Source organism: Dicentrarchus labrax, unplaced genomic scaffold (assembly GCF_905237075.1).
Source record: "Dicentrarchus labrax unplaced genomic scaffold, dlabrax2021, whole genome shotgun sequence".
Classification (NCBI taxonomy): domain Eukaryota; kingdom Metazoa; phylum Chordata; class Actinopteri; family Moronidae; genus Dicentrarchus; species Dicentrarchus labrax.
Genome location: NW_026136714.1, coordinates 8191331 through 8205572, shown reverse-complemented (window position 1 = coordinate 8205572; position 14242 = coordinate 8191331). Strand labels below are relative to the sequence as shown.

General features: G+C 44.8%; 1 protein-coding gene across 2 annotated transcripts; it reads right to left on the bottom strand.

Annotated features, from left to right (window-relative positions):
* Nucleotides 1-220: 220 nt before the first annotated feature.
* On the bottom strand, nucleotides 221-14085 carry disp3 (dispatched RND transporter family member 3). Of its 2 annotated transcripts, none has more exons than XM_051421522.1 (22): nucleotides 13193-14085; nucleotides 12859-12960; nucleotides 7739-8743; nucleotides 7418-7637; nucleotides 7190-7326; nucleotides 6937-7071; nucleotides 6349-6509; nucleotides 6034-6173; nucleotides 5822-5913; nucleotides 5535-5699; nucleotides 4999-5160; nucleotides 4775-4921; nucleotides 4547-4683; nucleotides 4265-4434; nucleotides 4045-4175; nucleotides 3577-3761; nucleotides 3359-3485; nucleotides 2737-2882; nucleotides 2464-2623; nucleotides 2221-2334; nucleotides 1933-2105; nucleotides 221-1741 (listed from the first exon to the last, which is right to left on the bottom strand). In XM_051421522.1, exons 3-22 carry the CDS (start codon nucleotides 8733-8735, stop codon nucleotides 1385-1387), a joined length of 4056 nt encoding a protein of 1351 aa, XP_051277482.1. In that variant the 5' UTR covers nucleotides 8736-8743; nucleotides 12859-12960; nucleotides 13193-14085; the 3' UTR covers nucleotides 221-1384. The 2 variants fall into 2 exon arrangements, with proteins under 2 accessions (XP_051277482.1, XP_051277483.1); XM_051421523.1 differs by lacking the exon at nucleotides 13193-14085 and adding an exon at nucleotides 13086-13102.
* Nucleotides 14086-14242: the final 157 nt, after the last annotated feature.

Below are 14242 nucleotides of genomic sequence, written 5' to 3'. Positions count from 1 at the left end.
TTAATAACCGACATGAAACATTGATGCCCTGCAATTTAATGTAAAATTTGAGCCGATTCATATGAATAATTAATGACCGACTGGAGATTATGATGCTTTCTACTATAGCTCTGTGTGACTGTAAGTAAACCGTGACAGGTTCATCCTGCTCCGCTGCTCCGTTACATAACAATGCAGAAAAAAGCAGTGCTGAGCCTTCGCTAAAGAAAAGACCAGAGGCTTTCTGCACCTGTTTTATTTGACATTCACAAATAACACACACACACAACAGAAATATACTGCTCTTGTCGCAATTGAGTCGGTTGCTCTCCCTAACCATTATTGTGTTATGTGGTTTGACAAATGGCCCTCACCTTCACTGCGGGGCAGACTGGAGCCAGTGTAGATGGCTGCATGAGTGGTGCTCTGAATTGTGTGAGAGCAGAGGAGGGGGTAGAGTTGGTTGCAGTGAGTGCCTAAAAGTGCAGTGGAGGGTGTGTGGAGGGTACACCTGAGGACCTGTCAAGAGGTCTCATTCAATTGGTGCTGATGACAAAAATAGAGACCTTGAAGCAGTTTGAGATCTAAGATATAAACACGTGAAAGGGTCAGAAATCATATCTTGTAAGCGTTGGTATACACAACTCTTCAGAAGTGAAGTGTGTGCTGGCAGCATCAGTTCAGTTCAGAATGTGTGAGAGCAGCATACTCAAACATTTACATTGCACATTACATTTAACAAAACTGCACAGTATAAATTTGACTAGTAGAACTTTTAATCCAGCCACATTAGGACATCATAACCTTTGTTATAAATGTGGCTGAACACACATTCATTGTACAACTAAGAAAACACAAAAGTGATGTTTCACAAGATGGCCGTGAATCATGTGAACCAGTAACACTCATCTTTACAGACGTCAGAGCGCGGCGGTGTTCACAACGGAGGGTCACAGAACAGCCAGCAGCTCTTCACAACTCAATAAGTTACACACTGATGAAAACTGTGACTCAGCCAGTGTTTCCCAATGATTACTCAATCGTCTCCACCTCTAGGCTGAAGGTGATATCAAATTAAAACAAATACCTCAGCTGAATCATCATGTCAGCTCAGAAAGGTCAACCCACTACAGTGAGTCACATAGTCATTTATACTATAGAAGAGGTACCCAATGGGTAATACTTACAATCCACTGATCAATACAAGTGAAAAAAAAAGGTGATGACAAAGAGCTTCTAAATATGGAGTAGATTCTGACATCTTTGTGCTGTAAAGTACAAGATCATTTACTGATCTGATATTCCTCCTGAGCTTGGAGGGAAATGGAGTGCTCACAGTTCTCGTTTTTGCATACAGAGGAACTCCTCGGCCTGACATCAGAGTGAGTTGGCAGACAGTTGTGTTTTACGTGCTGATTGATTGCCAGGCCAGTGTTCCCAGCTGTCCTCCCACCCAACACACAGCCGCTCCCAAGGCTGTAGCCGCCATCACGGCCAGGATGGCCTTCAGCACAGCGCCAGGGGGTCTGCTGAAGCGGGCGGGGGCCATGGACGCCAACATGGCGACAGTCACGGTCAGGGTGAACAAAATGGAGACGGCGGTGTTAATGGCCACTATCTGGCCAAACTTGGCAAAAGGCACAATAACACAGAAGAAGAGGGGGACTGTGGAGATCACCGTGGTGACGGCGCTGGACACTATGGCAACGCCCACATGGTTCACTGCCTCCAGGGTCCGCCTCTGCCTCTCGGCTGAAGGCTCCTGCAAACACAACGCAGTTTAATAGGAGAAGCTGCTCCTCGTTATTCATGAGCCTGCAGGGTGCTTCTTGCCTTGTTAAATCCAAAATCTTACTCATTAGCTTGTTTTAGCATGCATGTAAAAAAAAAAAAAAAAGTGCACCATGGAAGTTTTTCTAATTGCTGCTGTGAAACAAATTTACACTCCCATACCGAGCTATGACCAGGCGTAGAGGGCATCGTCTCCCCAGCCAACAGATATCCCTCCACCAGGTGCAGACAGTAATCCACTGAAGATCCCACAAGTATCGACAGAGAAATTGCCTCCACTGCTCCCATCTCCCAGCCCAGCCAATACATGACTGCCACCACCAGAGAGATCACTCCTGTTGAGGGCCCAAAACTCGTAATTACACAGAAGATCCTGACCCAAGCCTGAATATTCAATTTTTAAAATGCATTTCTCAGTGTCACTTCCAAATATGCAACTTCATCTCTTACCCAGAATGGTTATGAGTACTGGCAGCAGCAGCAGAGGATGTGCAGTAAACACGGACACAGCTGCCACACAGATGGCCAGAGACAGCAGCAGACTCCAGAGGGCACTCTCCACACCTATAACCAGAGCAGAGAGCAGTATATTATCAGATTTTTACATGCTGCTGCTCTCACTTACTCCTTACAATTAATCTCTCTTCAGTTAGCAGAGAAAACCACACCTCTTCGACATGCACTCTCACTTGCCTATGATCTCCATGAAGATCTGCTTCCAGTGCTCGCAGGTCTGAAAACCCCGTTGCAGAGCGGAGGACTGCGGGAGGGAGGCGAGCTGCTCCTGGATGAAGTTCTCCCACTGAAGGAAGTCGGAATAGGTCTGAAAGGACGATTTCCCCTTGTATGTGGTCTTGGGAGTGGGGGGGTGGGGGGGTGGGGAGGTAGAGTGTTAGGCACGGTAAAGTGGAAATGTGTCGCTCTGTGATGCTGGGAGATGAAAAGCTGAAAGATGAAGGGACTTACAGACTCAAAGGCCATGGACAGCCAGCGGACCTTGCCTCCGTGCATTCCCACCGCTCCGTGGGAGAGCTGCCCCGGGAGCAGGTTGGGTTCAGGGAGAGAGTGACACTCAGGATGGAGCAGAGGCAGAATAGAAGACAGCTTGTTGCCTGGAGAGAACAGAAGTAAGGACATCACCTTTTGCACACTTTCATTCTCTACAGGCAATTATTTTATTTTTGGATTACCTTCTTTTGGTTCAGGTTTTGCCATGTTTTTTGCAGTTGTAAAGCACTTAGCACTATCTTACACTCAGTTGATTGATTATTTGGTTTATAAAATTGTATAAAATTGTGAAAAATGTCCATCACAATCTCCCAAACCCCATGTTAACATCTTGAGGTGGCCTGTTTTGTCCAGCCAACCATCCAAAACCTCAAAATATCCCATTTGCTATTAAAAATTAATAAGAAAAACAGCAAATATTCCCATTTGAAAAGTTGGAAACAGTGTATTTTTGACACGTTTGCTTAAATAATGACTTTTTGGTGATCAAGTAATTAATCAATTAACTGTATCAGCCAGATACGGCTTAATATTATTGTTTGATGATATTTTATTCAAAAATAAAAGATTTGGGTGTTACCTGAAGGCAAACACTGTGCTCCTCCTGGCTTCACAAGTTGTCTGTTTGCACTAATAGCTTTACAGATCTTACAAAGACGTCCCATTTCCTGGAAAATATCAAAGTCTGGATCCAATATAATGCTGCCCTTTGGAGAGAATCAAACACCACGTCAACCACATGAAACCGCTTTATTTCTGCTGATTATTCAGATGTACTGACACAGGTGTGACCCTCACCATATCACCAATAACATGGTTGTCCCTGCGTTCCGTTCGGTTGACTCCCAAGATGCCAAACACAACAAAAACCATCGCCCCGGTGTCAACCAGGGGCCGCACTGCTGGGTGGCCACATGCACCGCCACTGCAAGGGTTGAAGCCAAACGTTTTGGATGGTTTTGTTTTGGCAGCGGATGAAGGATCTTTGAAAATAGAACAAGAAAAAAATCTCTAAACGGCATTTATTTATACAGTGTACAAATATATGCACGTGGAGTACTGTGGAAAAATACTCCAGTGGGTTCAGAGAGTGCCACTTTAACAAGCTATATTTGAAAGCGTCAGTGTTACTGCATTTTTTCTATTTCTATGACAATAAGAATAAATGAAAAAGCACATGCAGTGCGGAAATAGTTTTCCTGATGGGCTAATAAACCGTCTTTATGTTAATGATGTTTTCTGACACTGTGACACTAGCTCACTCACCACTGGGAAGAGGAGCATAAAAGGTCCCCTGTGTGGGTCCATCAGGCCCAGAACTGATGCTGCAGCCAGGCGGGGTGACGCACACTCGGCTGGGATGAGGTCTCAGACGGCGCTGGGCAAAGTACAGTCTCCTGAGAGGAGAAAGCAGAGCTGAGATGACAGATTGTCCAGTGAACGACAAGACAGTCGCTCTCACTTGTTTCCTCATTTATGTTTTCACCTGCTATGCTGCTGGGGAGACGATGCTGCATAAAAGGAAAACTCTGGCGTCCAGCCATGACGGGGGTCACATGAGGTGGATGTGATCATCCAGCTGGGGTACGGGTGGTACACATGGGAAACACACACTGTCATTCTGGTGGTGTAATTGCTGCAGGGATGATTATAAGCCTATTCAGATAAAACAAGATTAGTTATAAGCCGCTTTAGTGGCACATATCACAGTTGGGAGACACAATGTTACAACTAATTATAAAAAATCATTGAGTTTCTGCCTTCTAACCTGAAAGGATGACACCTCTTCGTGATCTGTGCTGCACAGCTTCCATGGGGACGGAGTGCTGGTGTTAAGCGAGAAGCGGTAAAGGGTTGTAGAGGCTCCAAGGTCCAACTTTGATATGTACACTGTAAGTAAAGAGCCTAAAAAAACAGTACAGAGTGCAATATTTATAAATAGAGGAAGAGATTTTAAATAAGAAGGAAGAGGATTATAATGTGCTGAACATTTTACCTGTTTGGTTTGTGCCTGAATTTGGTTTTACTGAGCTCTGAGGAGCAGTGGAGGTCGTTGTGCTCGGGGTCTGCTGATGTGTAGAAAACTTAAATGCTGATGAGGAAGTGTGGGTGTACAAAGGATGAGGCTTTTCCATGAACACGCCTGCAAGACATGACATGCAATTCAGATGTACGTATTTAAGATCTCTCTGGTGGTTTCCATCACTGTCGCAGTCTCACCTGAGCACATAGGGCAGGAGATGCCTTGACCACTGAGGTTGCTCCTCAGAGCCAGCAGAGTCTGGAGGTTTGTGTCCCGGCGGAAAAGAAGGGGGGCGTGAGTGGCCGGCCTCAGGAGACAGCAGCACCCAGCAGATAAGAGCAGAACCAGGAGGAAGACACCTGGGCAGACAGGAAGACAATGATAAACAATGGCAGGAGAGGAGGGTCTGATGGAGTAGATAGAGCAGCTGAGGGACAGATCAGGAGCAAGGATCTATTACAAGAGGGAGGATGAATACTTCATGATAGGTGCTTGCTCTTCCTCTGATAGACTACATCCCCTCAGGCTGGACAGAGATTACAGCATTTCTTAAACAATTCTTACTTGAGCTGGATGTTACTCTCATTTCTAATTCATAGATTAAGAGCTTGCCAAATAATATCTACGAAAACCAAATAATGGAAATCTCTCCCTTTGACATTTTATGGAGAATAAACAGATCTTATCCGTGTCAAAATCCTTGTGATTTCTCAGAGTTTATTACAAATCTCACCTAGAACGGCTTTTCGACGCTCCACAGCTGGCTCTGCCACTAAATGCTTCAGGGCCCACTGGAGATTAGTGCTCACCACACCCACATGCTGCTGCCCCGGAGGGGACAGAGGTGTCTCCACTGACAGGGAAAGAATGGCTGCATCACTGTCTGTGTCACAGGAGCCTGGCCGAGACAAAGAGAAGGGCTTAGTGGTGCCTGGACAGCGGCGTTTTACAGCCTGGACTCATTCCCTCTTCCAATTCACCCCCATCATTCATTCAATGCTAGGGAGATAATAATCTCACCTGGCTCCATCTCCACTGACAGAAGTGCCACATCATCATCCTCATCTGACAAAGGGCCGTGGCTCGCTGACAGGCCCGAAAACAGCTTCCAGCTTCAGAGGGAGAACGAAGTTTAGGGAGAGAGACAGCTGAAGGGATTACATCTCACCCGTGGTGTCGCACAGCATGCACAAACAACATCACACACAAAAGTAAGGAAGAAAACGCCTCACCAATTCAACCAGGCATGTTCCTGAGGCTCCACACACTCCGTCCAGACACACAGGGCGGCTGGCATCAGGACAGACACCCAAAGCCAGCAGCAGCTGACAATGAGCGCCATGAATAGGCCGAAGTCATGCACGGCTGGGATCTAAGTGTCAGTTAAACGAGGCACAGTGTGAAGGACCTTGAAACATTCAATTTGTGCTTATCGCATGAAAATGGCTGTCTGCTGAGAGAGGCACTTCTATTCATCCATAGCGGGGGAGTCATTTACACTTCCTGTACAGATCCCATTAACGGCTGCATTTCTCTTCTATGATTACCTGAGAGAAGGTGTTAGCAGCATAGGCAGCTGCAGTGGTGAACGAGGTGAGGAAAGTAGCTCGGCCAGCTGTTTTAATTGTGTAGATCATCCGTTGCTGCGGCTGATGCAGATGGGAAGCCTGTCTGAAGGTGCTGATGAACACGAATACATCATCCACCCCTGAGCAACAGTGAGAGAAGAAAAGAGCAACTTTACTACACATTAAAATAAATGTACTGCAAAAATGTGTTTTTCCAACATTTAAAGAAATAGTTGACATTTTTGGGAATACATTTATTTACTTTATTGCCAAGAGTTGGATTGAAATACGAAGCTACGACTAGCAGCGGCTGCTGGAGGATGCTGGTTTACGTTTATATGCTGGACTATTACTTCCTGTCTTCACTGGTTGCCTCATAGTGACGACAAGACTTCAGGAAGAAACAGCCAGCCACAAACCTCAGTGTAAAACCACAATGTATCGTTTTTACACTTCCATTTTTGTATGGATTAAACAAAGATTAATTTTTAATTTGTGAGCTTTAGAGATGCTGGGAGGTGGATTTTGTCACCGCAGAAAGCCAATTAAAAATGTATTTTCCCTTACCTATACCGATAATGACAAATGCTGCAACTCCATTGAGGATGCCCAGGTACCTCACGCCAAACACAACATGGTAAAAGAACAGAGCCATCAAGCAGCTCAGTCCGATGCTGGCGAGTCCGAAGAATGTGAGAAAAACTGCAGAGAGAAAACAACAAGCAGCTATTCAACATTCATATGCTACCGAATAAGTGACTTTGACACGGAGATATGTGCACACCAATGCAAGTGGAATAGAGAACAGGTCATACTGTACCGGAAAAGGAGGTAAGGACATAGACGAGCACAGTAATGCAGGCTCCACTGATGACGGCCAGCATCATATCATTGTGGAAGGTGTGTCTCACCTCATCATCAAACAGCTCTGTTCCCCCATAAAGCACCTTCACCTGGCTGGGACAAGGCAAGCAGATACAAGATAACATCACATTTCAATAACAGTAACTGCAATAAATGGTTGATATTGCAGTCATTTTGTCCTGACCTGGTAGATTGCTTGGCCAGGATGTCTGCATACTGAACCACAAAGTTTTTGAAGCGAGATCTTTGCTCATCAGCTCGGTCCTGCAGGGAGTAGTAAGAAGGAAGAGGAGCTCCGAAGTGGATCTCACTGCGTAAGAGAGAGGAGGAGAGATGCTCAGGGGACAGACTCTCATCCACGTACCAGTAGAACTGTGGGTGGGTGATGGCCAGACTCAGAGAACCTGGGAATACATACACGGCAAATCAGCACTGTTAGGAGAACTCAGGTAATACTTTCAGCTGAAAGCTATTTTTTTTGCCACCCTCTTCACTGTGAACTCACCTTGAATATCAGCGAGATCTGGGCCCATGCCATCATAGTATATCTTCCCTCCTCTCTCACTGGGATAGAGGTAAGACAGGAGTGAGCTGGGTGGGGAGCAGTAAGACGGCCCCAGTGGCAGATCCCTCAACATCTCTAGGGGCTTCCAGCAGAACTGATGAAACTGTGGGTGCTTCATGAGCAGACGCTCCACGTGGTGAATCGTTTGCAGGCGTTCTGGGGTGAAGATGTTGCGGTCGCCCTTCCCTTGAGCCACAAACACCAGCTCGATCCTCCACAGAGCCTGGCTCTGCAAGTAATAGTTGGGAGCATACCTGCGCCTCCTAATGAGTGGCAAAGTGGAATTTCCATCCCACGATCTGTCCTCGTTCTCATCTGCTCTGTGATGTGAGTTCTTGTGCTTCTCTATTTCCTTCTGACCCAAATCAGGCTCTGTGCTTTTATCTCTGCCCGCTGCCGCTCCACTCTTCTGATCTTCTCCTGCATGTAAAGGCTCATTTTGTGGAGTATAGGACACCATACCCTCATTATCTGTCCTGTTGAACACTCTCTGTCTGCCCAGCCTCTCCAGCAGAAGCTCCCGCAGGGCATCAGACTCGCTGTTATCTAAGTCTCGCCTACGTCTGTCCCAGGACCCAAGCTGAGTCTTTACAGCAATGGCGAGGGCATCGAAGCGCTCGGCAGAGAAGTGACTGTGAACCTCAAAGGCACTGTAGGAGAGGTCTATGTCCAGAGGAGGGCAGTAGAGGAGCATGTAGGCAAACAGGGCGCACGGTAGCAGGACAACTACCCCTAAAACCATTCCACTGGCACAGGGCTGTGTGTACACCCACCCCACTGCCCTCCACAGCCCACACACCCCAGCCTCCCCAGAGAAACAGCTCTGTCCAGCTGCGTGTGCTACTCCATCTTCTTCCTCCTGTTCCTCCTCCTCCTCCTCCTCTTCCTCCCCTCCCCAGCTGGTTTGAAACAGCATTGGCTCATCATCCACATCCATGCTGGCACCTGTCAGGGATACATAACACCACTTGATCATTCCTCACTTAAACCCCCCCGGGAAGTTGAATATATGTTCCAACTATGAGGAGCTGACATAAGCATAAAAATGAAGGACAAGGTAACTTCCAGTTGCACTTAGTGGACATGAATGTGAGAATTAAGTCTGTCCTTAAGAAGCTGTCACCGAAGGCCCTCCATCGGCAGCTCACGTGTAGGAAACTGAGGAGGGGAAACCTTTGTTTCTCAAGGTCTTATAAGAGAAAATGGTTCAGAGAACTGCTTTAAGATGCTGATCACAAGAGCTTGAGGGTGAGACAGGCTAAAAGCTGTGATTTAATTCTTCTCTCTGTCAAGCCATTATCACCCAGAGAGAGTCTGTTGGTGGCATTCTAAATATCAACAGTCAAAGTAACTGTGTCTGCTCTGCAGCAAATTAAATCATCTCACATGTCTAATTACTGACAAGAAGAGTGAGTAGGAGAGACAGTTGTGGGTTTATCTCCTGTGATGGGCAGCCTTTGACTAATGAAGTCAATAGGTGCCACTTTTTTCTCACTCCTCTACACAAGATACTGCAGACAGTTTGCATTCAAGTGGCAGTGAGCCTGCTAACTGCAGCAATTTATCTATTCTCTTTAGAACTGTGCTTTAAGGTCAGCCAGGTAAGATAGTGAATTTTGATTATGTGTAAAAGATAGCTGCTCTCAGCTCTATAGCTGAAGTGAAAATCAATCATGGAAAAAAAGAAGAATTTACAAATTATACCATTAAATCAAATAATTGTAAAAATGACTCCTCGTGTTAGAATGAAAGAAAGAGACTCTGGAGAGACATCCCTGGAGCAAATTAACTGGAGTCTTGTTGATTTATGGGATTTTTGTTTGTGCTCTTACACCTGAATAAACCTTATTTCATGGTAGTGCTAGAGAAGAAAATGTGCTCATGTCTGTGTCAGAAACCACCTTGTGTGCGGCCACTGTCTCCACAAAGTCAGTTCCCAGTTCACTGATAATGCATGTGTTTCACAGCCACATCATTATCAGCCATAGCTTTAGTGTTTCTCACACTTTGAGAGTTTTTCATGTTCTCAAATGTCCACAGGACTTACATATGCTAATGAGGTTTTATGCTTGATTTTCCCTTTTATGGAAGAGATAAGAAAGCCTGTTGAGTTGAAAGCCAAGAGCTCCGCTGTTTCTAATACTTTATGAAAAAAGGCCTATTTCGGGCCATTTTTAAATCTGTACAACACTTTCTTTTATTAATCACCATGTCAACGTACTGCACGGACAAGGACACCAGTGCACCTTTTAATGGGAAAGCAGCAGACCAGCATCTGCCTACGCAGTGTGAACATCAACTTCCTCCTCTTTCAGAGGACAAATTCATTAATGGTGTTGGGAAAGTTTGGCTTCAAAGTATGAAAACAGAGAATGAAATATGCAATATAAACAAAACATGTTATTATCTTCAGTTACTTTTGGATCACAGTGCCTTATTTTTCTATAATAACAAGGAAAATAATAAGTTCCAATTTGCAGGCTGTAATTACTGGTTATCTTCATCATAGGCTGTTATTTCAAAATGAGCACTCTCATGTTGTTTTCTGTAAGACCATAATGCAAGCTGCGTTTTCCCCTTCAAACGCTTTTCTGTCCAAGTCATTTGACCAATTACATGACCAATCCTACATGAAAGCAATATGTGAGGTATAATTGTACATTTACAGTAAATTAAGTGGAGTACAGCTGTTAATTTTGCTAATTAGATTATTGTAATCCTGTTACATCTCATCTCTGCCTCTCCAGTTTGTTTTGACGATGGTGCTCTCATCAGCCGAAGATGAGAGGAGAGGCACGCATACGAGCACAGAAATATGATGAGAGAAGTGGAATGGAGGAAAAGGGGGGGAAAAGCCTTGAGAATGACTGAAGACACAGACACCACAGCTGTCAGACTTCAAACAAATGACCAGTACCTTAGAAATCTGTGAAAAGAAATTGTGCTTTTCTGCTGTTTAATATTCATTGGAAAGAAAAATCTACATGAGAGGGCTATTGGCACATCTCCACAGCTCCATTTCTGTGTCCTTTTCAACATCAAAACAGGCTGATTAGTGGTGCAGATGTCAAAGTCTGACAGTCTGAGGAACTCATTAGAGACTGATATGCAGACTCAGTGCCTATAAGACATTAAGGCAGAGCCCTGTGCTTCATGGTAACCCTCTATCACCTACTCTGTACCTTGCAACAGACAATGCTGTCAGAATCAGATTCAAAATCTGGTTTATTGCCAAGTAAGTTTTTACACACAAACATTTGCCTGTCTGTTGCAAGGTTGCAGGTACAGTGGGGGAAATATAACTACAGTGATGAACAGCCTCAGGGACGCATCCTTTTCTCTCTTCTTGATGAGTGGGAAGCTTCTTTGCATCCAAGAACATTGCACCTCATGTACAATAATTGAGCGGTGTACAGCTGCAAAGCACTGCGAGCAGTGCAGAGCCTGCTATAACTAATGTGTTTACAAGCTTCCAGAATTGTTCATTCAAGATTAGGCGTACACAGTCGATTTATACCCATTCCAGGTGTAGATTAAAAATAGAGTGCAATTTGGCATCCTGCTTTCTGTACTTATCGGAATAAAAGCCGTCTCCCATATGGCTCGGTCTATATTAAAGTTCTAAAAGTGTGGCTGTGTTTCTTCATCTATAACATGTTTTAGACTCAAAATTGAGACTGATAAATACACTGAGGCCTGAAATGTACATCTATTTGGAGCTTTTGAGGTATGAAATCTTGTTTCATCTCTTTTAAGATGAACCTGCTATTGTATTATGTATGCTGCGTGACTATTGGATACCCTTACCTTCCCCTCACACAAAACTCAATTTTGAACTTTCTGTGCAGCTTTTTTATTTAATCTTTTTTAAACAAATACCACCCAGGTGGCCACGCCGTACCTGCCTGCTTATTTGAAGTACAGCAGTTGCATTTGATGGACTGTGTTGTGCGGCAGAGAGCTGTATTTGGGCTGTCTTGTGTGTCGTGTTCAGCAAGTTGTGAGCAAAAGAGGAGGGTGAACCTTGAGCTCCACTAGACCAGATTTTCCATACGTATTTTTATTTTTTTTCCCTCCAATAAAGACGTGGATAAAGCGACTATCAGCATTTTCACCCTCCACCACATTTCTGGATTGTGTCTGGTAGGTGAGGCGGGAGCTCGGTGCAATCCCAGCCTGCTGTGAGCCTGAACCTCTCACCTATAATCATCTCTCCCCTCCCTCCTTTTGCTCGCCATCCCTCACGCTCCTACCCTTTCTCTCCCTTTAATTTTTTCTGCTCCTTCTCTATGTCTCCATCTTGTCCACAAAGGTGAGAAATTTGTAACCTTCATTACTGACAGCAGCTAAAAATAACCCCATCCTCCTCAGTTTATCTCCTCTCCATCTCATCCAATATGGATATCACATGCTGCCTCCTGCCCCACACACATTCAGCCTGGTGTAAACTCAGCCAGCATACCACCTCATTTAAAGGGGCATTGATTTCAGCACTAGTGCCTCTATGAATATATTCTTTATGCATGAGCACTCACCAGTATGTTTATAGCGGACGTGCCTTCTATTCTTTACACACTGTGAATCCGGAGTCAAATCAAACTCTCGAGATCCATTTGCTCCCAACAACGGTGTTCATTTTCTTATTGTCGATGAATTCATGCTCGCACTGAAGGAAGCGCAAAGCTCTGTGCACAGTGCGTGAAGCATCTTGAGGCTTTACCATGCAATTTCTCTCACTCTCCTGAAAAAACAGGAATGAATAAGCCCCATACTACAATGAGTCTAGTTTCTTTTCCTGGCAGCATATAAACAACAAATGCAAACACACAATGAAACCAATTTCTCCAAACTTATCTGTTTCAGAGTTACTCTGATGAATAATGCTTGTACTTCAAGCTGCCTGCGAGCTCGGAGTCCAAGCATTTTACTGAATTGTTTGACTTTTTTATTAATTCTCCAGATAACTGCCTTCGGTCATTCATATTTTTGTCAATAAATAAGCCAAAAAACAAAAGCATCCCTATCAAAGCAAACGTCTGCAACACTGAGGAGACTCTTACCTGAGGCTGAAGAGACAAGAAATACAGGTGAAGCCTTCAGGCCTACAGGGTCCACTTGTAATGTGCTGAACTTGCGCTCTGCAATTTCATCCCGTCCATGCTCTGGAGTGGGGAAAGAAAATAATTTACTGCTTTATTGTCATAGTTAATAACTCATCACGAGAGACACCAATGGAACCCTCACAAGAGATTGACACACACAAATCCACTTCCCTCCCCACACACACTCTCTAAAGGAATCCTCTAATCTAAGCAGTTAATAATGTGTTGTTTTCCTCTCCTTTACGCTCCCCGGTCCTTTCCCTCTTTCGTGCACCCTCCCCTCCTCTCTTACCCGGTTGTCCAGGAGACAGAGTCAAGTGAGAGACATTTCTTCCCAGAAGCTCCTCTCTCTCCCGTGGCTTTGTTCAGCTTGCTCTGCTGACTGGCTCACCAGCGGAGGAGAGAAGAGGAGGGGGATGCAGCCCAAAAACCTCTGTAACCACTGGGGAAGGCAGGAGAGCCTGAAGGGATTTTAGAAACAAATGAAAATGTGTTTTGGACTGGTTCCACTTCCATTCAGTGGGTTTAATGTCACCAAAATTATGCAGCTGTCATGATGTTGCAGTAGAGCCCCCTCCCTTGCTGTCAGAGTTGGTATGGTCTAGTCTAGTCTCAGTTGGTGGGGAGGTGGGGTGTGTTATAAGAGGGCGATCAGAATAACTGGCTACAGTGGGAGACAAAGTGCAGGCAATTTAAAATAATCACCTGAAGTAAGAGTTTATTAGCTTGTAGTTCATTTTCCTTATCGAGCACGGTACTCTCACAATAGATGAAAGTTGTGCAGCCTTTGTTGTACCTGGATTTGACTGCTGTGTTCCACTAATACTTTATGGGAATTGTGAATTCAGCACTGATTTGACTTGTCCGTTTGCCTTGTTGTGCCATTAACGCTTTCTCCAGTGCCCTCGCTCACTCTCATCTAACATTCATGATCAGCTCTCCACTCCTACTGCCACATTCAACTCATCTATCACCTCACTTCTCAGCCTCTGTTCCGGTTTAACTTAGATTGCCTTGACAACAAGAGGTAATAATCCATCATCTAAATGGGAGCGGATAACTCTGAAGTAAAGTTTCACCTTTTGTAGCTCTTTCCTAGTGCAGTGTGAGACACAAAAGAAAACCAGTTTGAGGTCCGGTGCTCATGTCACTCTTTGTATATGTGTGTCTGTGTGTGTGTGTGTGTGTGTGTGTGTGTGTGTGTGGCTTGTGTGGGCACCCTTCAGAACACTTTGTCTTCGTCCTGTTGGTGCAGCTGTGACAGGCCCCTCTGACCAAACAGACTTTTTCAGTTACTTGAGATCAATAAAATGAAGCAGAGTGAGTCTAATCACATCTATTG

Coding starts and splice junctions, on each gene's coding strand:
- disp3 (XM_051421522.1), bottom strand. CDS start 8,735: ATGGATGTGGATGATGAGCCAATGCTGTTTCAAACCAGCTGGGGAGGG. Junction 6,174..6,348: donor CTGCTAACACCTTCTCTCAG/GTAATCATAGAA, acceptor ACTGACACTTAG/ATCCCAGCCGTGCATGACTT. Junction 5,700..5,821: donor GTCAGTGGAGATGGAGCCAG/GTGAGATTATTA, acceptor TGTCTCGGCCAG/GCTCCTGTGACACAGACAGT.